The sequence below is a fragment of the Psammomys obesus genome, unplaced genomic scaffold (genome assembly GCF_907164565.1).
Source record: "Psammomys obesus unplaced genomic scaffold, mPsaObe1.curated_primary_1811, whole genome shotgun sequence".
NCBI lineage: Eukaryota > Metazoa > Chordata > Mammalia > Rodentia > Muridae > Psammomys > Psammomys obesus.
This window is the reverse complement of record NW_026592118.1, coordinates 13,184,090-13,205,560: the sequence shown is the minus strand read 5'-3', so window position 1 is coordinate 13,205,560 and position 21,471 is coordinate 13,184,090. Positions and strand designations below refer to the sequence as shown.

General features: G+C 54.7%; 3 protein-coding genes across 6 annotated transcripts in view; 2 read left to right on the top strand and 1 right to left on the bottom strand.

Moving 5' to 3' along the window:
* The first annotated feature begins 2,848 nt into the window (after positions 1-2,848).
* Positions 2,849-7,243, top strand: Asic3 (acid sensing ion channel subunit 3). Of its 2 annotated transcripts, XM_055612800.1 has the most exons (11): positions 2,849-3,385; positions 4,837-4,987; positions 5,221-5,348; positions 5,507-5,702; positions 5,794-5,850; positions 5,949-6,096; positions 6,357-6,448; positions 6,527-6,606; positions 6,702-6,773; positions 6,901-6,959; positions 7,078-7,231. In XM_055612800.1, exons 1-11 carry the CDS (start codon positions 2,849-2,851, stop codon positions 7,154-7,156), a joined length of 1,599 nt encoding a protein of 532 aa, XP_055468775.1. In that variant the 3' UTR covers positions 7,157-7,231. The 2 variants fall into 2 exon arrangements, with proteins under 2 accessions (XP_055468775.1, XP_055468776.1); XM_055612801.1 differs by lacking the exon at positions 6,901-6,959 and having other exon boundaries at positions 7,078-7,243.
* A 178-nt stretch (positions 7,244-7,421) lies between these two features.
* Cdk5 (cyclin dependent kinase 5) lies at positions 7,422-12,883 on the bottom strand. Its single transcript, XM_055612956.1, has 12 exons — positions 12,762-12,883; positions 12,103-12,191; positions 11,958-12,025; positions 11,794-11,854; positions 11,639-11,695; positions 10,441-10,536; positions 10,224-10,298; positions 9,971-10,067; positions 9,723-9,792; positions 9,226-9,286; positions 9,045-9,125; positions 7,422-8,902 (listed from the first exon to the last, which is right to left on the bottom strand). Exons 1-12 carry the CDS (start codon positions 12,796-12,798, stop codon positions 8,816-8,818), a joined length of 879 nt encoding a protein of 292 aa, XP_055468931.1. The 5' UTR covers positions 12,799-12,883; the 3' UTR covers positions 7,422-8,815.
* A 339-nt stretch (positions 12,884-13,222) lies between these two features.
* The window catches only part of Slc4a2 (solute carrier family 4 member 2), a 17,158-nt gene continuing 8,909 nt past the window's right edge, over positions 13,223-21,471 (top strand). Inside the window, exons 1-7 of one of the 3 annotated variants that reach the window (XM_055612709.1) lie at positions 13,223-13,689; positions 16,845-16,958; positions 18,707-18,869; positions 18,995-19,239; positions 19,320-19,438; positions 20,537-20,769; positions 20,857-20,999. In XM_055612709.1, the coding sequence (XP_055468684.1) occupies positions 16,908-16,958; positions 18,707-18,869; positions 18,995-19,239; positions 19,320-19,438; positions 20,537-20,769; positions 20,857-20,999 (954 nt within the window). In that variant the 5' untranslated portion in view covers positions 13,223-13,689; positions 16,845-16,907. Of the gene's footprint in view, positions 13,690-14,584; positions 14,769-16,844; positions 16,959-17,472; positions 17,559-18,706; positions 18,870-18,994; positions 19,240-19,319; positions 19,439-20,536; positions 20,770-20,856; positions 21,000-21,471 lie in introns of those variants that run through there. The other 2 variants (XM_055612708.1, XM_055612710.1) reach the window with 2 other exon arrangements.

Below are 21,471 nucleotides of genomic sequence, written 5' to 3'. Positions count from 1 at the left end.
TCACTCCTAAAGGATCATGGCCCCAGCCTTGGTACTGTAGGTCACTTCCCACTGAGAATCCATCCCTGGCCAGCCACATCTGGGTTGTAGGACTCTGTGCAGACAAAGGAACCAGGCCAGGGGAGAGGTGCTGTAACTCCATAGCCAGACAAGTATTTTGTACTTTTCATGTGGCAAAGAAGAACGGTCTTTCAGGAGTGAGGGGTGTAGGGTGCAGAAATGGTTGCTGTTGGAGCCAGTGTAGGAAAGGTGGTGGTTCAGCTGAGTGCAGAAGCTGAGGTGGGGCTTGTGCTTAGGGCCGCATATACTGCCATGAGGACAAGGAACCCGAGAACCCTAGTCCATAGCGCCCTAGTTTGCTGTCTAGTGACAGTCCAGGAAGCAGAATTCTGGGGTGCATTTCCTGGCCAGTGCCTCCCCAACCCCCTGCCAAGTGAAACTTAGGGCACGGCCTCTGCTTTCCATAGAAACGCCCCTGTTTGGCCTTACCCTTTGTCCAGTTGGGACATAAAATCTTCACGGAGCAGCCAGCCGAGTGGCCCCTCATGCACAGTCACCAGATTCTCAGCTCCGATGGCTACAGGATGACTGCCCACCAGGGAATGGGACGCTGTGGTCAACGGCTGGTGACCCCACCCTGTAGCTTTGTTTACCCTGTCACCTGGCTTTCCCCTTCCCTCAGAGAAAAGCAGTTTGGCTGCACTTGCTCTCAAGGAAGTTAAGTGGGGCATTTCGTAACGATGCCCTTAAAAACCACAGTGTAGTAGCCCCAGAAAGTGGTCACCATCTGGGCCACAAGCCATTTTTACTCAGCTATCCTTCCTAAGATGTTACTTGCCTAGCCTGTGCCACTAAGCTTGGGACAGTTTCTGAGACTGTGAGCCCTGAGTGCTTGCTTAGGAGGACCAGTGTGCATACAGTTAGGCAGCAGTGTGCCTGATTGGTTGGTGGAATTATGTCCCCACCACTCATGGCCAGAAGCCACCAAATGAAGCTGGCAGTCTCCGGTGCTTTTCAAGGACGTGGAATACAAGTACAATCCTGGGGTCAGTGGAATTGCTCAACAAGTGGGAACACCTGCTGGCAAACCTGAGTTCAGTCCCCTAAAACTCAGGTGGTGCCTGAGAAACTCCCAAAGGTTATCCTCTGACTTCCGTATACATGACACACATACCCAATAAATAAATAAATAAATAAACATTAGAAAAGTGTATCAAATAATGTCTGATTACTTCTGAGCATACAAGGTTTTGCCCAATTCCTAGATACATGAGGTAAATGAAAGTTTACCCAGTACAGAACATGACAGTGACAAGAACCAGGTACCCGTGCAGATGTCCTTGGGCTACTGGCCCTTCTTGTCTGAGTCCCTTGAACTCACTCATCTAAGCCAGCTAGCTCTGAGCTTTAGGTTGTCTCCTCCAGCTCTGGAAGCACACACCCCACCCTGAAGCTCTCTCCTTACCTTCCTTTCTGAATTCCTGGAAGTAGCTCCATGCCTCGGACCGCATGCTGCCTTTGCCCCGAGGAGGGTAGGGTACAGGGAGATGACTCAGTGGCCTGGATCCCCTCCAGGCATATTCCCTGGTCAAGATTAATGGGAAAGCAAAATGGCATAACTGCTATTGGGGTTGGGGTAGGGGATCTGATGACATCTATCAAATTAGCAAGGCAGTGCCCTCAACCCAGGAACTGTCTCCGGGAGTTTCTCTGCCATTGATAGTGAAGGTGCTCAAGGCTGGAAACTCCAGTGGTTATCAGAGAAGACATAAGACAGGACAGCACCTCCACATGATGGACTAGGACCACCTTCAGAAATGAGGGAGCTTTTCGGGTGCTGGCGGTCATGATCCCTAGACTATGTTAATTGAGAGAGGGAGATGTAAAGTCACAGGGTACCCTGGACACCCTGAGGATGGCGGGAGAGTCCACAGTCATTGTGAAGGAGGACAGCCTCACCACTAGCAGGGTGTGAGAATGAGCTGCGGCCTGGGGCCCCAGGCAGAGGAGGACGCTCAGTATGCAGAAGGCCTCTGGATATAGAACCTGAAGAGAGGCCCAGTCATGCAGTGTTGCTAAGATGCTGGGGTCATAGGAAGAGAAAATCTGCCTGTGCCAAACCTCCCACCACTCTATAACTTGGTCAAGAGCCAAGTCCACTCTGCAAAAATACAAATGATGCCAGGTGGGTTCATGGAAGGGCAGGAGAGGCAAAAGGAGAGAGGGGCTGGATCAAGATTCAGCAGCTGACCCTCAGGTAGCCCTCAGGGCTAAAGGGGCCCAAAGACATCCCCAACCCCAATGTATATCTGGGTTTCCTTCAAGCCCTACCCTAGACTGCTGTGGTTTCCTCCTGGCGCCTCTGGTCTCTGACAGCAGTGACTCCCCCCCATGCTGCACTAATGGCTCAGCCTGGGGCCCCAGGGACCTTCCCTGCCCCTCCAGACTGCTCTGCTGGCCCCCCAGCCCCCCTCATGCTGAAACCTAATCCTCTGCAGCAGCTTTAGCTCAGTCTTGCTCTGCAGCCCCTGCCTGCCACTACCTCCTGCGCCCTACCTGGTCTTTACTGCAGAGCCGTAGCCCCACGAAGCTAACGCCTGCCTGTTCTGGGGAAAGCAGAGCTGGACCGAAGTTCTCCTCATCCTGTCCTACCAGGCCAGTACTTTCACCTTTCAGTCTTGGCTCCTCCCTTCTCTCCACCTTTCTTCTCCTTTTCTCCCCTCCCTAGTCCTCTGCTAAGCCACCTGAATCCCATCTCAGCTCCCCCCCTCCGTTAGCCCTACAAAACATCCTGTCACTCCTTGGAAGCCCTGTACCCAGTCAGCAGACCCCTTCCTGGGCTCCAGCTATGAAACCCCCCTCCGGACTGGAGGAGGCCCCGAGGCGACAGGCCTCAGACATCCGGGTGTTTGCCAGCAGCTGTACGATGCATGGTCTGGGCCACGTCTTTGGCCCTGGAGGCCTGACCCTGCGCCGTGGGATGTGGGCCACAGCTGTGCTCCTGTCGCTGGCGGCCTTCCTCTACCAGGTGGCCGAGCGGGTGCGCTACTATGGGGAGTTTCATCATAAGACCACCTTAGATGAGCGTGAGAGCCACCAGCTTACCTTCCCAGCCGTCACTCTGTGTAACATCAACCCACTACGCCGCTCACGCCTCACACCCAATGACTTACACTGGGCCGGAACAGCGCTTCTGGGCCTGGACCCTGCGGAACATGCCGCCTACCTTCGTGCCCTGGGCCAGCCCCCTGCACCGCCTGGCTTCATGCCCAGTCCCACCTTTGACATGGTACAACTCTACGCCAGAGCCGGCCACTCCCTTGAGGACATGTTGCTGGACTGCCGCTACCGTGGCCAGCCTTGTGGGCCTGAGAACTTCACAGTGGTGAGCCAGTGGCCCTAAGACTCCTACTCAGGGACCACACTCTTCAGCCTTGTCAGCCCGTCTCCCCACAACAGGAAACCACCATAACACCCCTGCCTAAATAGCCCTTCCTTCCTGCTGGCCGCAGGCCCTCCATCCAAGCCGTTCTGTCTAGTCCAGCTGCTTCTGGAGGCTCTCTTCATCTCAGTTAGACATTTGTGCACCTGGCCATGCCTCTCAGCAAGGACACTGACCCAAGGAAGCTGCAGGGTCAAGGGCTAGTTGGTGGACGGACACACTGCTCTTAGGGTAGAATGCTGTCCCCTGCGACTATTCTGGGACAGAAGACCCCTGTCTTGCAAGAGAGGACTTACTTTCCTCCTCCTCATCTGAATTTTTCCACCCCAAAGAATAGGTCTATTTTCTTTGGTTTCAATTACCCCCATAGGCTCTGGCTTTGTCAAGAGGCAGAGGAGTTGTCCTGAAGCAGGAGGCTTCCCCACTCCACAGAGCCACATGAGGCTAAGGACACTGAGATGTGGGCTTCAGAGTTCCTTCAAGGAGGGTGGGAGAACTTGCTTTGCTGCATGAGATCCAGTCTCAAAAAATTCCAAAACATAAAACAAGCGTGGTGGTGCCTACCTTTAATCCCAGAGTCTGGGGAACAGAGGCAGGAGGATCCCCATGAGTTTGTGGCCAGCCTCCTCTACATAGTGTAACAAGTTTTAGGACTACATAAAGAAACCCTGTCTCAAAAAAGAAAATCTTAAGAAAATTAGGACAAGCCTTTAATCAGTGCACACATTTAATCCCAGTAGTTGGGAGGCAGAGGCAGAGGCAGGAAGATCTTTTTGAGTTTAAGGCCTTCCTGGTCTACAGAGTAAGTTGCAGAACAGCCAGAGCTGTTACACAGAGAAACTCTCTCTCTCTCTCTCTCTCTCTCACACACACATACACAAAGAAAGAAGGAAGAAAGGAAGGAAGGAAGGAAGGAAGGAGGGAGGGAGGGAGGGAGGGAAGGAAGGAAGGAAGGAAGGAAGGAAGGAAGGAAGGAAGGAAGGAAGGAAGGAAGGAAAATTAGTTGGACAGGGTGGAAATTCAGCTAGGTCACCTAGACTTAGTTACCTAGGTTCCCCCTAGGAACTTAGGCAACACATCCAAGAACTATTGAACTTGGACTTCCGCTTCCAGGAAGTGGGAGGATTTCTCACTGGGTACGATGGTTCATTCCTGTAATCTTGGCACTCGGTATTCGGATGCAGGAGAATCAGGAGCTCAAGGCCATCTCGGCTACACACCAAGCAGCAAACAAGCCCAGGCTGCATCAGAACTTGTCTCAAGCCCTGCCCCCTGCCCCCTCCCTCCCCCCCAGCGTCAAAACCCCAAACGACAAAGAGAAGGGGCTCAAGGAGGGGCGTAGTCCCATTCCCAAGGGCTTGCTTCAGAGAGGGACCGTCCTTTTCTGCCCCCAGATCTTCACTCGAATGGGGCAATGCTACACCTTCAACTCCGGTGCCGACGGGGCAGAGCTGCTCACCACTCCAAAGGGTGGTGCTGGCAATGGGTTGGAGGTTATGCTGGACGTACAACAGGAGGAGTATCTGCCCATCTGGAAGGACATGGGTGAGGGGCACAGGGTCGTCTGCCTGTGAGGAGGGATGAGGGTGGAGGCTTGCACGAGGCTGGGAAATCTCAGAGACGATGGGAAGGAGAGGAGGCAGATGCATAGAGAGCAGCCCCAAAGCATGTCTTTTTGTGAGAAGAGGCAGGGCTGGCTCTTCCAAATCCTGAGGAGAGGAGCCGCCAAGGGAGTCTCTCCTGGGAGTGCCTGGAGCCTTAAAGGCCCCTCCCCGCAGAAGAGACCCCGTTTGAAGTGGGGATCCGAGTGCAGATCCACAGCCAGGAGGAGCCCCCTGCCATTGACCAGCTGGGCTTCGGGGCAGCCCCAGGCCACCAGACTTTTGTGTCCTGCCAGCAGCAGCAAGTATTTTGGTTCATTTCTCTGTGCCCCTCACCCTCCCCAAGCTCCTACCCTTCCCCAGAAGACCCTCAGACCCCAAGCCACGGTGCCTCAGCCTGTCCTTGGGTCCCTCTCCCCAGCAGCTCTATTACCCTAGTCTCCGAAACCGTGTCCCCTAACAGCTGAGCTTCCTGCCACCGCCCTGGGGCGACTGTAATACTGCATCTGTGGATCCCGACTTTGATCCGGAGCCCTCTGATCCCATGGGTTCCCCTAGCCCCAGCCCCAGCCCTCCTTATAGCTTAATAGGGTGTCGCCTGGCCTGTGAAACCCGCTATGTGGCTCGGAAATGTGGATGTCGCATGATGCATATGCCTGGTAAGGGACTGGGGTCTGTTCAAAGTAGGGAATGGGGATCCCCTAGGGGGCGCTCTCGGGCTCCCGGACTGTTCTGGTCGTCCTCTCCTAGGAAGCTCGCCAGTGTGCAGCCCCCAGCAGTACAAGGACTGTGCCAGCCCAGCTCTGGGTAAGGCACATCTCTTCAACTTCCCTGTGCTCATCCACTCGGCCGTTAATCCCAACCTTTCAGCCAAGTGGTCCTTATCCCTGCTTTGCGGCCTGCAGACGCCATGCTGCGAAAGGACACGTGTGTCTGTCCCAACCCGTGTGCCACCACGCGCTATGCCAAGGAGCTCTCCATGGTGCGGATTCCCAGCCGCGCTTCAGCTCGCTACCTGGCCCGGAAATACAACCGCAGCGAGACCTACATCACGTGAGCGGGGGAGAGTACCAAGGCTGGAGGCCCTGTCCCTGAGTGGAGGGGCTCCTAGCAGGGTCATTCTGCACGCAGCCCAGGCTGGATTCATGTCCACATCATAACAGGGTCTGGGACTCTGGGCAAACTGCTTCAACTTTCTGACTTGGGGGAACGGGACTAACCCAAGGTTCTTGAAAGGGGCCAGAATGGCCACACCTACTTCCAGCTGGCACCAGGTGGTGTCCAGGAAGCAGTTCTGGCTTCTTTTCCTCCAGGGAGAACGTACTGGTTCTGGATATCTTCTTTGAAGCCCTCAACTATGAGACAGTGGAGCAAAAGGCGGCCTACGAAGTGTCGGAGCTGCTGGGTGCGTAGGGAGTGCCTGGGTCTGCAGAGGTGTGGACAGGGCAGGCGACTGTGAGCTGACAACACTCTGCCTCCACAGGAGACATTGGGGGACAGATGGGACTGTTTATTGGAGCCAGCCTGCTTACCATCCTTGAGATCCTCGACTACCTCTGTGAGGTGGGACAGAACCCAGACACGACACGGGGAGGGATCAGGCCACAAGTGTCCAGGGAAGTCGATGTAGGCCACCCACGCTTGCCACCTGCCCCCAGGTTTTCCAAGACAGAGTCCTGGGCTATTTCTGGAACAGAAGGAGCTCTCAAAGGCGCTCTGGCAGTACTCTGGTAACAGCCCCCTTCCCCCCTCCCACCCCTAGCATTGTAGCCCTCACCCAAAACCTTACACATTTGGCCTAGGGGATACATATGTCAATCCTGGCTGGTCTCCACCCGACTCTCTGTCTTCCCACAGCTTCAAGAAGGGCTGAATGGCCATCGGACACATGTTCCCCATCTCAGCCTGGGCCCCAGGTAATAGGAAATATGCCCCATAGAGTCAAGGGACAGGGCAGCTCGAGAGGAGGGAGTTCGGATCCGGGGCAGACTAGGTGGAGGGGTCCTGTCCTAGTGCTGTGGCTTGTCCCATCAGGCCTCCTACCTCTCCCTGTGCTGTCGCCAAGACACTCTCTGCCTCCCACCGTACGTGTTACCTCGTCACAAGGCTTTAGACTGCCAGGACTGCTTGGCTGCACTGTGACATTTTGGACATGTCCAGCCTCTACATCTTTGCTGTCTTCACCCTAATAAAACTCGTGTACATGTGTCTCAGGTGATGCCTTATTGATCAGACACTAGCAGAGTCAGGGACAGACCTCGACCCGACCCCATCCACTGGCTAGCTGGGACCCAGGCTGAACAATTCTTTTGGGGGTGGGGGTGGGGGTGGGGCCGGGGATAATTTTAAAAGATCAATCAGTTGTACCTTAGTGTTAATGAGCTTATCAAATCCATTTTTCTTTTAATTTTGTTTTTCTTGTGCAATGGGGACTGAGCAGAGGGCCTGGAGGACTCCACTATGTAAGCGTTTTCCCGTGGAAGTACATTCCCATCACTTTTGTTCTTCTCAGTCAGGGTCTCAAATACTTCCAGCTTGGGTTGAACTGTGTTGCCAAAGATGATCTCGAACTCTTAGTCTTTCTGCTTCCACCTCCCAGAGGTTGAGATTATAGGCATATACCACCATGTTTGGCTTCCCAGCCCTTTTCATAGCTTGTTTATTTAGAAACACGGTCTTAACTAAGTTGTCAAGATTGCCTTGAACTCACTCTGCAGCCCACACAGGCCTTGCAGCTCTCTTGCCTCAGGCTACTTGGTAGCTTGGCATACAGGCCTGTACCACTAGATCCACCTCCTACCAACATCTAAGAAGGTAGAGCTTAGGTGTGATGGCCCGCAATAGGCATGGTCAGCAGGTATTCCCTGCACCAACAGTGTAGGCATGAGGCTCTAACTAGCTCAGCAAGAAGGTGGCAGTGGCAGGTTTACGCTAAAGGCTCTGGTCCATGGCAAGAACACAAGTTGGTGTCCTGCCTTGGAAGGTCATGCTATGGGAAAGTTCTTGCCTTGCCAACCTCTCAAGCAGGAGCTGACAGCCTTCTTGAGACAGTGGGCCTGAGAGCCCCCCCTTCCTCTTCCTGTCAGGAGGGCACCACTGGACCTCTGCCTCAGGTCCAGTTTCCTTCTTTCACTGCATCCCAACCACTGGAAAACTGGCAAACATGAATTGGGAAGGGCTGCTATGGAAGAGACCCACACAGCTCTCAGTCTCTCCTGCCCCGGCCTACAGCTTCAAGTGTGAGAAAACAGATGGAAGGCTCTATACAGGACAGAGATACCCACAGAGAGGTTTGGCCCATTCTCCCCATTCCGTCAAAGGCTCAACTCTGCACCCAGGGTATCTGGCCCTTCTAGGCAGAGAAGAAAAGTGCGCAGAAAGTATATAAGCCTGAGTATGGAAACAGGGCTGCCATGACACAATCAAAAGAACGGGACTCATGGTCTCCTGTCCTTGGTCTCAGGACAGGTAAAGAGACAGAGTCAACGGTGAGCAGCTTGTTGAACAAACTGCAGGCTGAATCACAGAGCAGGGGTCCCCAGCCACCCTTCAGAGCCACCCCACCACCATATCAGCAGACTGTGGGAAAGGAGCCAATTTATGAAATTAAATAAAGTCCATGGAGGGAGTGAAAACCGCAGGCCAGGGTCCCCCTACCCTGGCTGGATCCAGCACAGCTGGTGCTCAGCATCCCACACCCCACTTTTCCACCCTCCTGGGCGGGAGGCTTAAATAGGCCAGGCCCCAGCCTGGCCACCAGGGGTCAGGGGGCCTATGGGGGACAGAAGTCAGAGAAGTAGGGGTGCTGCAAGGCCTCCTCTGCTGAGATGCGCTGCACAGGGTTACACTTCAATAGGTTCTGCAGTGGGAAGAAAGGCAGAGGTGGGCTCAGACCAGGGTGGCCCACCATCTTTTTGTCCCTCTGGGCAAGCACCACAATCCCCAGTTTTTAGCCCTAAGCAGGCAAATGTCCCCATCTGCTTCTACCCCTAGGCACCTACCTGCAACAGGTCTCTCCCTGTGGCATTGAGCTTGGGTACGACATTCACCAAGGATGTTGTAGCTGGGTACATTGGGTAGGGCTGCAGAGGAGGGCCAGGCAGAGTCAGCTGGGTACAGAGCACAGAGTTGGAAAATAAAAGGGGCTTCTAATGAACCAAGACCTCCCATAGCCAGTCACACCTTATAGTCTGGCAGCTTGGTCATGGCTGGCCATTGCTCTTCAGTTGGTGTCCCTAGCAGTGTGTCCATGTGGTCAAGGGCCACTTGTCGGGAGGGTTACAGTTACATTTCAGAGGCACGTGGGGGGATTCCTCACTCCAACCTGCCCTTCTCTTACCTCATCTTGCTCTACACCCAGCCCAGGCAGAGATGAACCCCATTTTTATGGTGTTTACAGTGGCCAAGGAAAATCCAACCCTTAATGCTTGTGGTCCTAACAGACCAGTCATTTTCCTCCAAGAACCCCTGTTCTTTCATCTTAAAGGTCTACTGCAACAACTTCTAACTCCCTCATCAGGTGTGCTAACCTTACAACAGACATCTCTCTACAGTGACTCCATGAAAGGACAACGTGGAGGGCAAGAAATGGCTAACTCTCACCCCTGCTCTAAGCTCCATACCCACTCCCTTTCTACAAAGAGGTGAAGGAGAGTGGGCTAAGGGCCCCGGAAGGATATCGAAAGATCCTCTTTAGCTGGTCATCCACATCATTGCCAGGGAAGAGAGGCCGCCCTGCATTAGCCAGCTCTGAGGAAAAAAACAAGGATAAAACAATACATGAAGGATCTGTCATTCTGAGGTGCCCCATGTTTTCCAGCCCTAGCCCCAAGAGCCCCTCTCCCTTCCCTCACAAGAGGTCCTCTAGACCCTATTTGTTAACCCAACTGGGAAAGAAAAGTGCCTCTTCGGAACCCCAATGTGTCACCTGCAAAGATGCAGCCGGCTGACCACATGTCGATGGACGTGGAGTACAGCTTGGCCCCAAAGAGGACATCCGGTGGGCGGTACCACAGCGTGACCACCTGGAGAAGACCCCACCCACAGGGACCCCCCCTCCCACTTAGACAGCTGGAAGGAGGTCCAGAAGGAGGCTCAGGGAGCAGAGGAGACAATGTAGTATAGAGAAGCCACCAGGGGACTCCCTCCCTTCAACTTCATAGGCCACTTCCCAGGCTCACCTCAGCAGAGTAGCAGCGGACTGGGATACCAAAGGCTCGGGCCAGGCCAAAATCAGCCAATTTCAACTCCCCATTCTGAGGGGGATAGACAAAGGGGACATGGAGAAGGACTTTTAAATGGTTCAGGGCAGGCTCCAGCTCCCTCATCCTGTCCCTCGATGCTCCCCATCCCTGGCTTCAGCTTCTGTGTTCTCACTCCCTCTTCCCAGAGCAATACCCTGTTTATGAGCAGGTTCTGGGGCTTCAGGTCCCTATGCAGCACGTTTCGGCTGTGACAGAATCCCAGGCCTTTCAGCAGCTGGAAGAGGAATGACTGGGAAAAGGTAAGGGAGAGGAAGTCAGACCTGATGTGTCCTATAGCCCATGTGACCTGTAGCAAGCGGAGAAGTCCATCCAATTACCCTGTATTTGTATCTCTCTTTCTCTCTCTCACACACACATACACACACACACCAAAAGAAAGGGTCGGGTCCCCTGGAACTGGAGTTACAGACAGTTGTGAGCCACCCAATGTGAATACTGGGAACGGAATCTTCTGTACAAACAAGTGTTCTTAACAGCTGAGCTATCTTTCAGCCTCTCTTCTAGTTACTTCTGAGACTCTGTTTTGCAGGCACTAAGTAGTAGAGGTACAACAGTAACCAAATTGTCCTTGCTCTTCACTTTTCTGGACTGATAGGTTGGTGGGCCTTCCTGCATTCCCAGCCCATGCTGGTCTCCCCTACATGGCTGAAATTGAGCACATACACTATGACCATCAACACAAATACAAAGTACTCAGGACCTGATTCCCCTAGAACCCAGGCAAAGGCCCTTGATCTTGGGCCTAGAACAAGGACTCATAGCAAAACCTTCAGCAAATATTTTTTTCATTGACTTTTTTTTCTCTCTCTCTCTTAAGATTTACTTTATTTGTAAATTATGTATGTATGCATGTGCCCTTGGAGGACAGGAGTGGGGACTGGATCCCCAGGACCTGGAGTTACAGCTGGTTGTGAGCCCCCTCAGATGGGTTCTGGGAACTGAAATCACAACATCTGCAAGAGTAATGCGTGTTAACTGCTGAGCCATCTCTCTAATCCTTTTTTGTTTTGTTTTTGCTTTGATATTTGAGACAAGGCCCTGCTACATAGCTCAGGCTGGTCTTGAACTTGAGATCTTCCTGCCTCAGCCTTCTGAGTGCTAAAGTTTCAAGTATGGGCCACTATGAAGGGCTGGTATTTGATTTTTCTCATAGATCTCATCTCTGAGGTGCAAATGACATCACTGAAATCAGATACTGTACAAGTCATAAAGGACCACATAAAAATGTTCGCCAAGACTAGCAGTCCCTGGAGAGCAGAAACACGGTTTCTCTGGTACCCTCGGACCCCAACCTGGCACTCAAGGAGATAACTAGACACCCCTCCCCTCACCTTCACAATCTCAGGGTCCAGGTCACCATTGCAGCTGTCAAAATATTTCTTCAGGTCCTAAATAGGGATGGTGGTGAGGAGAAGAGGGCAAGTTCAACCTTAGTCTGGACTTCTGTACCCTCCCGTGACTACTTCCCCACAAGCTCCTCTTTCACCTGATCACAGAACTCAAAAACCAGTGTCAGCTTCTTGTCACTATGCAGGACATCATGAAGCCTAGGGAGAATGAAAGACGTAGTCAGATCTCCAGGTTGGCCTCTAACATCCCAATACCTGCCCAGTCTCAAGAGGATGCTCTACCTCCTCCAACAGACCTCACCTGACAATGTTTTTGTGCTTAAGTTCTTTGAGTAGGCAGATCTCCCGGAGGGCTGAACTTGGCACACCCTACAATATGCAAGGGGATAGTAGTCACAGAATGCTCAAGATAGGCTTTATACCCACCTCCCTAACCCCAGTCCTACCTCATCGTCATCATCCAGTCTGACACGCTTCAGAGCCACAATCTCATGGGTTTCTCGGTTTTTGGCCTTGAACACAGTTCCATAGGTGCCTAGGGGAAGGTCGGGGTTGAGGGAGAGGATCCTTCTCAACATTTTAGTGTGTAAGGGCAAGTTTTCAGGGTGAAGGCCAGATGTGGAGTAGTTCTATGAATGAGGATGCCAAGGAGAAGGTGCCTAAAAAGCTCAAGGTTTCAGCTGCAGGGAGAATCTGCTGTAAGCTCGGGGGATGGGAGGTAGGGTCGGGAAGTAGCATGGAGTCATCTAGGAGATGAATGAAGGCCTGCAAAAATGTTAAGGTTGGAGGTTCTGCAATGAATTGAAGCAGGGGTTCCAGGTGAGGTTTGCAAGTGATGCTGAGGCTAGGGGCCAGAAATGCAGGAAGTGCCGCGGTTGGGAAGACCGGTCCACAGAGACTGCTAAGACTAAGAGCAAGAGTTTGCCCGCAGATGCTAACACAGAGAGAAGGGTTGGTTTCTGCACCGAGTGTTGGGCTCAGCGGCCAGGGCTTTTGCCCAGTGCTGAGATCGGAGCCTGCAGGTATAGCTGGCGGTAAGGGAGCTGGGACTGCAAGCAGGGTTCTCAGAAAAGGACCTTGCAGGAACATCTCGTGGTTCCATTACCTTCCCCAATCTTCTCCAGTTTCTCGTATTTCTGCATCGCAGCGGCCGCGGGGACCCCTGCGGGCCCTCGGTTCTAAGACTCCCGGCCCCGGCGTTGCAGAGGAGGTGGTACCCACAGCCCAGCCCCGCCCACCCGCTCTCCACGCAGGGACGTCTGGGACTTGTAGTCCCGGGGTGGCCATGTTTCTTAAGAATGCCTGTGGCGGAGAACATGAGGACTACAAAGTCCAACAGGCTGCGCTCGGGCTCTCTGCAGAGATCAACTCCCAGGACTCGTTTCCACCGCGAAGGCAAACCTTAAACTTCAACTCCCAGGAAGCAACGCGTGTCCGCTTTTCGGGCGTCTCCGCCAAGGAGCGGAGCCTCCCAGTGTGCCCCGCTCTTGTTATTATTTCTTTTCTGTGCCCACAGCCTTCCAGAAAAGGGCCGCGCCGGGACTACGCGTTCCAGAATACTTTGAGGGTGGGGGTGGGGCGCTCTCTTCTTGTAGTTTGCGTTTTGTCGGCCTAGATCCCGGCAGCTGTTGGCTGGGCTCTGACCTGGTTGGGTGCATTGAGTCGCCAGCGACCTCCTGACAGCTTCAGCACTAGTTCTCACCTCTCCCTAGCCACCTGGTGACCCCAGGACTGATTGGGGAATGATTCTGAGCGATGTCTTACTGCTGATGACCTCACAGGGAACAGCTGACCACAGGGCTGGGCAGCGAGACAGGTGTGCCCCGTTAGAGGCTGGATTTGAGTGGAGGGACACACGCCAGAGACCCCTCTTTCTGCTGGGCCCATTTTATCGTCTCGAAATCCACCGGACTCCAGCGGTTCCACTTTGACATGCCGAGGCCAGCTGACTGGAGCCTGGGTATCCCCCAGATCCCAGTCTTCACAGCAGGCTCCCTGGAGTCAGCCAGGGTGTGGCCCACGAGGACTAGCAGGTCAGTTACTTCCCTTAACAGACAAGACCACAGACAGATGCTACACTTGCAGCAAGCAGCCTTTACCTCACCCTATAAAGGAGTTGATTATAGATTTTCTTGCACTGCTCTCTAATTGTCTCATGATTGCATTCTTGAGGGCTGTGAACCGGGCGAAAACGGCCCCAAACAGCATTCCTCAGCGCCGGAACCAGAGTAGGTGCTAACCATTTTTTGATTAACTCACTTAAATCTGAGCGCTTTTGCATAAACAATATTGTGATTTGCCCACGTGGCAGACTGGAGACGCATAAACTGCGTTCTTTATCTGAAATCATTGATAATTTAGTTGAAAAAAAAAAAAACAACAAGATGACACGCAAAGGTCTTTAAAATAGAGGTGTCGGCTATGAATAAGGTTCCATCCAGCCGCGGAGGAGGTCTAGCGAAAGTGAGGCATCCTCAACAAGTTGTCCTGTTTTCCATCAGTTCAGGGTCACGCTACCCAACTCCAGCGTCATTGCCCCTCACATTCGCGTGCCAATCCGTTCTCTCAGGCAGACACCGGGGCTTTCTTGGAGGCAGTGAGGTTATGTGGGCGGTGTCCTTGAAGAGCCTCAACGCCAGAGAATCTGCAGCTCAACTCCCTGCGCCTCAGTTTCCTGGCCATACTCCACGCCCTCGATCCCTAACGTGAAGCTGGCTTCTTTCCTCCCAGAGGTGGCTCACTCGAGCCAAGAGAAGGCGTCCTCGAAGCCTCGCCTGGCGTGTGTGTGTTTGGGGGAAGGGGGAAGGACAGCCGGGGAGCCGCGCCAGCGGTGTCGGGCTGTGCCTGGGAGCGCGCCCCCGCTGCGGAGTCTCAGCGCCCGCTCTCCGCCTCTCAGCTAGCCGCGCCGGGGGCGCGCACGGCGCGCTGCGGGGGGCGCGCACGCAGGAGGCTGGCCTGCCCGCAGCGCGGGGGAAAGTTGAGTTGGGAGAAGTTGGGAGCGGCGGGGGCGCGCCCCGGGGTGGGCACCGGGAAATCGTCGGGAGCGCGCGAGGGTTCCGGAGGATCAGGGGAGACCCGGAGACCCCCGGGACACGAAATCCAGAGCTAGCGGGTAAGCAGATAGGTGGCGGAGGGGGAGGGCCGCGGAGGAAGGGGGGGCACTGGAGACTCGGGCGCCGAGGGAGTGGAAGTGGAGGAAAGGGCGGGGACTGGGGCTCAGGGAGCGAGGTCTTAGGGAGAAGGATGGGGAGGCCAGTGGGAGTACGGGTCCGAAGCGAGATTCCGGGGTCCGCCTCTTAAGAGTTACCAGGTGCCGCGCCCCCTGCCACCAGGAGGGGGTAGTCTCAGAGAGCTGCTGCCTTCAGCTCGCGCTTCTACTCCCGGGCAGGTTCCAAACGACCCTCTGCTCCAGAAACTCTCCAGTTTGGGTATTCCCCGGGAGCGCATTCCCCCCGGATCTCGGCATTAGGAGGTGGAACCGTGAAAGGGGGTTGGCGGGTCAGGTCAGGACAAGAGGTCAGACAGAAGGGGGAGCATCTGTGTGAGAATGGGAAAGACCTAAAGTTTTGAGTCCTAGGGTCTGCCTTCTCTGTGTAGAGAACTCCTTGCTGGATGTGGAGGAAGCGCTGCCTCAAATCTGGGTCCACTTTATCAGATTCTCTCCGCCCCGACCTGCCCCACAGCCAAGAGCTGTGGAATGTACGAATTTACTTGGGGAATGGTTAATGCCCAAGTGGGGGTCCGGAGTGCTAATCCCTTGGGCTGGGGGAGAGATGCTAATCCTTCGGGCCCGTCGGGGCTGGTCCGGGGAATGTGCCCCCACTAGGATTATCGGCACCAACGCTGTGGACAGAAGCTGCTTTGTATTCTACGACAGCAGGGGAGAGGTGGGGGCGAATGGGTAGAGGGAGGAGGGCTTGGTGGAGGAGCACACTGAGGGCCAAGCCTGGAGGTGGGAGTGAGCACCTGCAGGTGGTCAGGACAGATTCCTATACCCCTTCTAGACCAGGTCCCCTCCCTGGCACCTCTCCCCCACACTGATGACGGGGCCCTGGCTGAAGGCCTGCTGAGGGGGGAGGTGGAAAGAGCAGTCAGCTGAGTTGGAGTTCTTGCCAGGAATGTGTGGCCCAGAATCCCCACCCTGGGCTGATCCCCCCCAGACCTCCATTATTTGAACCTACTCTAGCCCATCTCATTGCAAAGATAGCCAGAAGTCAGGCAACCCCACCTCCCAGCAGCACTTGAGCAGCTTAGTTGCCTTTAGAGCCTTGGGTGGTTCGTTCACTGTGAATGGGTATCCTGGTTTTGCATTGGTTTGGTTCCCTCCACCCCCATCACAGAACTCACAACCTACAGTCACCATCAGGAGGGCTGCCCTGCCACTCAGATTTTCCTGGCCCAGGGCTAGGGAGGGAAGGGAGAGAGACTGCCCCTCAGGGTTTCTGTGCCCACCCCCTTGACTATGTCACGTGCCCCTCCCCCATTATAAGCCTGCTGCCCAGCTCAGTCGTTCCTCCTCCTGAGTGAGTGGAGCTGGGTTCCTGTTCTGCACTGGGGAGCCTGCTTCTGACCTATGTCTAGGGGTGGTAGTACAGCTGGCCTGCCTGCCTTGTGGGGGCGTCCTGTCTATACTTGCAGGCCCCCTGCTTTTCCTTGGGTTCTCTCCAAAGTTCTTTCTGGTCCTCCTTTCTGTTTGGGAAGCCAGCCGCCCTGGCCTCCACACCCCTCTTACTCTGCGGGGTGTCTCACTCACCACCACACCCCTTTCTGGTCTCAGGCTACCTCCAGAGGCTCCTGGTTCCTGTTCCTGTCTGGCCCTTCACTCCGGATCCTTCTGTTCTTTATCATTCCCTCCCTCATCTCTTCTGCTTTCTTTCCAGGACTGGGCCTTGACTCCTTCCTGCCTTGCTTTTTTTGTTGCCTCTTCCCTTTCTGCCTCTGTTCTCAGCTGTCTTTGTGCCAGCCCCCTTGCTGCAGGCCAGCTCTTCAGTCTTCTCTTCCTATACATGCTCTCTTCTTTGTTCTTGCCACCTCTGAGGGCCACTATGAGGCCCTCCATAGTTTAGAGGGCTCTTGTACAGTTAGAGACACTGGAGTGGCAGACAACTGAGGCCCCTTTCTTTCCTTGATCTGGGCTGGGGCCTGGCCTACTCTTCACCGATGGTGACTGGCCCTTTTCCCCACTCAGGTTATGCCTCCACCTTGTTGCCCTGAAAGCCGAAGCGACAGCGAAAAGGGCTAAGATTTGGCCATGAGCAGCGCCCCCAGGCGCCCCGCCTCGGGCGGAGATTCTTTGCACACGGTAAGCATTGCCTGCAGGTGAGCTAGCCCAGAGATTGAGGTGCTCTGGCCTAGGCTCCAGTGGGGAGGGGGTGGGGTGCAGAAACTACAAAGAAGAGGCTGTGTTGGATCGAGAGGCACCACCATCAGCACCCAGACTTTGCCGAGTAGTGTGTGAGGATGCTGAAATGGGGAAGAGGAGGGACAGGTGACCTCCACTTATTTGAGGAGTTAAGGCCAGTTTAGCTGTAGTTGGACAGGAGTTTGAGAGCCCTGGGTCCTTAAATCCTGTTACCCTCTCTGATTGGGTCTTTACTGCATAGGCAAGAAGGTCTACACACCAAGGCTCTAGTTAGAGCTTGTCGGCAGTGACTGGCCCCGCCCCTAGCCCACGTGCCAGCCAGGCCCGCCCTCCCCTCTTCCCAATGTGGCCACTACCCCACATGGCCCTCTTCTGATTTTCCTAAGAAGTCTAATGATTAACTTTGGTGGCACAATCAGCCGCATTATATTGGTCACTGTGGCCCATCGGGGCACGTGACTGGGAAGGGACACTGGCCGGTGCCCTCCCCCTTCTTCGAGGTTCACCCCTGCCGCCATGGACTTCCTCCTGCGGCCTCAGGTTCGGGGAGATGACCCATTCCCCCTCCCCAGAAGCTCCTCAGGAGCCGATGCCTTGCTAACTCCCCAGCTGCTTCCTCACTGGAACCACACCAGCTTCCCCCGGCCCCTGCTTCTGGTGGAAATGGGACAAGTGCTTGGGATAGTCTGCTGGAGCTGCAGCTAGATGGGCTGGGCAGCCTCTCCCTTCTCTTGTCCCTTCCCTGCCTGCCCTAGATTTTTTTTTCTGTGTTCCCCACCTCTACCCTTGCATGTCTCCCCAAGATTGATCCTCCTCCCTGGCTTTTCCTTGCTGTAGCAGCTAGCACTGCCATGGAAGGGGTGGCATACCCTGGCTTTTGGAGGTCCTGACGCCCTTCAGGTCCTGAAGCTCTTGAGCAAATATTTGGTGGTGGCGCCCGGAGCTGAGAACTGCTGGGGGTGGGGTGGGTAGGGGGCTGGACCAATGCTGCTGGTCCTTTAGCCAGGCTGAGTTTTCCTGCAGTTTTGGCCTGCACTGGCCCGGCTGGTGCTGTCAGCTGCTGCAGGATGACTCAGGTGGGGGGGAGTGAGGGTGGGGTGAGGGGCGGGGCTGGCTGACTTGCTGTGAGGGGAGGGTAGCGCCGGCCTGCCTGGGTGGGCTTGTGTGCTGCTGTGAAGGGGATGGGGGTTTCTGGCCAAGCAAGAACATGCATTCCTGTCCAGGCAGGGATAGATTTAACTCAGAATTACTCTGGGGGCAGTTAGCTTAGATGTTTTCAGAAGTTACTTTTAAGCAATTGTACTCAGCAGTTGTCCTCTAGCCAAAGGAATTTCTTCTGCCACAGTAACAGGGAAGTTCACATTTTGCCTGCTTGCAGATGGGCTAGACCAGGAATTCTGGGGCATCTTCTAGTGTGGGCCTGCCCTGGGTTGATTGGGCCTGACTGTATAGACAGGGGGTTAAGTTGTTGGGGAGCTAGGTCCCTGGCATTGGAGATGGGAGCTGCTGAGAATGTGGGATTAGGTCCCTGCATTTGAATGTATAGGTTGCTGTACCTGGGGGTTCAGGTTGTGCGTTGGAGGTGATAGGTTGTGGGGTCACTGGATCTCTTGTCCTGGGCAGGTTAGGGCCTTCGGTTATAATTCCCAGTGAGTCTTGTATGTTCTCTCCTCTCTAACTTCTCACAGCCAGAGCCAGAGAGCCTGGGCCCTGGAACACCTGGGTTCCCCGAGCAAGAGGAAGATGAACTTCGTACCCTAGGTGTAGAGCGCTTTGAGGAGATCCTCCAGGAGGCTGGATCCCGAGGAGGAGAAGAGCCAGGCCGCAGCTATGGGGAGGAAGACTTTGAATGTGAGGGGCGGACGGGAAGGGAGGCTAAGGGCTCAGGTTAGACTGTCCAACAGGGAATGGACTGAGTAATAGCGGGAGAGGCCAGAGTGGGAAAGAGGATGCAGTCAAGCCCCTCCTCCCTGCAGACCACCGTCAATCCTCCCACCATATTCACCACCCACTGTCCACCCACCTGCCTCCTGATGCCCGCCGCCGCAAGACTCTTCAGGGCCCAGGACGGAAACCTCGGAGGCGCCCTGGAGCCTCTCCCACTGGGGAGACCCCCACCATTGAGGAAGGGGAGGAAGATGAGGATGAAGCCAGTGAGGCTGAAGGGTCCAGGGCTCCCCCACAGCAGCCATCCCCTGCCTCTTCACCCTCTTCAGTGCAAGTAAGTGGTGCCTAGGCCCCTGGGAGCTGCCTGCAGGGTCCTGGCATTGCCTCACCCTCCTGTGTGGGTTCCCCTTGCAGTTCTTTCTCCAGGAGGATGAAGGTACAGAGCGGAAGACAGAGAGAACGAGCCCATCTCCCCCTACACAGATTCCCCACCAGGAGGCAGCAACCCGGACCTCCAAAGGGGCACAGACAGGGTAAGTACACTGTACTCAGCACTGTCCCAAGTAGACACTCCCCTTACTAGAGCAGGAAGGAGGTATGAAAGAAAGCAGAAGTCCTGAACTAAGCAGGCTAGGGTTCAGGTCCCAGGCCTGCCTCTCACCAGCTCCTTGGGGAGGTGATAATGTGACGGATGGGGCACACTGGCCTTGATCAGGATTACAGGGCAGTTTAGCAATCTAAGCTGTCCCCTTCCCCGGCACTGGCTTGGGCACTTTTCCAATGATGAAGTACCTGCCGAATCCCCATCTTGTTTCTGGGAGCTGCCAGTGCACCCAGGTGGAAAGCAAATGTTGCCACATGAAGGGGTAGCAGAACATCGCTTCATCTGATGATCTGGCTCAGGCAGAGTCAGAACCAGTAGTTGATAGGAGTTTGGGGGCACTAGCCAGAGAAGGATTCCAGGAGGAAATGGCTTTGAATGAAATCTCAAGGTTACGACTATCGCAGACCTGTTGTTTTCTGGGTACCAGGCAGTGTGATGTGCTCTCGGAAGTAAAGGGCACGGTGCTCCTCTAGAGAGTGAATGCATAGGTCCACTGGGCGTCAGGCTGTCAGGGGAGCAGGCAGGGGCCTCAGGAAAGCCTGGCACTTAGGAAGAAAAGGAAAAGCCCAGCAAGGTCATGGGGCTGAGTGGATCCTAGCATTGGCAGAGGGTGGGAGAAGGGGCAGTGTCTCTGAGGGGCAAGGCTCAGTCCTTCAAGAAGCATAGGCATCTGTTGCAGTGTCAAAGCCCATTTCCAGATTAGAGGAGCAAGAGAATGAGCTAATGCTGATAAATGCTAGGTTCTGAATGTCACTTTCTCAAAACCTCGCCTTCTGAAACACTGAGGAATGTTGGCCTTTGCTCATGCTCAGAGGAAGGTTTCTGTCCAGAGGAGCCTTGCAGGTACTGCTGGGACTGCATAGCTGTGAAAGGCTCGAGCTGAACTTCAGACGCTGGCTGTTGGCTGTCAGAATCCTGTCTTACCACATGTTCACCTTCTAATAGTGGAAGCCAGGAAGGCTGAGGTACATGTGGTTTTCTATTTAGGAAGGCTGGCTGTTTGGGCTCATGGCTCTTCTGTCTGCAGGACTCTGGTGGAGGAGATGGTAGCAGTGACCACTGGCACAGCTGGAGGTGACGACGGAGGTGCTGCAGGGCGTCCTTTGCCCAAAGCCCAGCCTGGACATCGAAGTTACAACCTTCAGGAGAGAAGACGAATTGGCAGTATGACAGGGGTGGAGCAGGCACTATTGCCCAGGGTCCCTACTGACGAGAGTGAGGCCCAGACCCTGGCCACAGCTGACCTTGACCTCATGAAAAGTGAGTGGCATCTACAGCAGTCTCATTGTTGATGGGACATAGGGTAAGGAAAGGAGGCAACTGATCCTGGCCCTCTACTTGCCCCAGGCCACCGGTTTGAGGATGTTCCTGGGGTACGGCGACACTTGGTGAGGAAGAATGCCAAAGGGTCTACACAGGCTGCCCGGGAAGGTCGCGAGCCTGGCCCCACACCTCGGGCAAGACCGCGGGCCCCCCATAAGCCCCATGAGGTACACCTCTCTATTTCATATTCTCTACACCCCCCTTTCCACCAGGCAGACCAGTAGTGCCGTGGAGCCCCAGAGCTGCTCCTGTAGTAGGGAGGTTGCCCACAGCATCCTTAGGGCAGTGTGCTCTCACCGATGGCACTGTGCTTCACGGCTGGGCCCTCAGTGAGGTGTGTACTATGGCCATCTGCTGGTAGGCTGAGGTCAGTGGTCTGCAGGAGGAAATAGAAAAAAACCCTCAGGCTACGTCTATGTAGTACTTCATTTTCAAAGCCCAGCCTGCCTGCTCAGCTGACCCTTCCAACAGCTGGTGAAGGTGATCGCTCAGGTGGTGTCAGCCATAAACCAGCCCTGTTCCTTGACCAAGGTTACCGAGTTATTTAGGGACACTGCCCATCTTGGACTGCAGGGCTCTGAACTTTGACACAGTGTGTGTGTGTGTGTGTGTGTGTGTGTGTGTGTGTGTGTGTGTGTG

Bases quoted from the DNA above. Each gene is read 5' to 3' on its own strand.
- Asic3 (XM_055612800.1), top strand. From the start codon at position 2,849: ATGAAACCCCCCTCCGGACTGGAGGAGGCCCCGAGGCGACAGGCCTCA. The intron at 6,097-6,356 runs GTGAGCGGGGGA...CTTTTCCTCCAG, and splicing joins CGCAGCGAGACCTACATCAC to GGAGAACGTACTGGTTCTGG. The intron at 6,607-6,701 runs GTGGGACAGAAC...ACCTGCCCCCAG, and splicing joins TCCTCGACTACCTCTGTGAG to GTTTTCCAAGACAGAGTCCT.
- Cdk5 (XM_055612956.1), bottom strand. From the start codon at position 12,798: ATGCAGAAATACGAGAAACTGGAGAAGATTGGGGAAG. The intron at 10,068-10,223 runs GTGAGCCTGGGA...GGTCTTCTCCAG, and splicing joins TCCGCTGCTACTCTGCTGAG to GTGGTCACGCTGTGGTACCG. The intron at 9,126-9,225 runs GTGTGACTGGCT...CCTCCTCTGCAG, and splicing joins CCAAGCTGCCAGACTATAAG to CCCTACCCAATGTACCCAGC.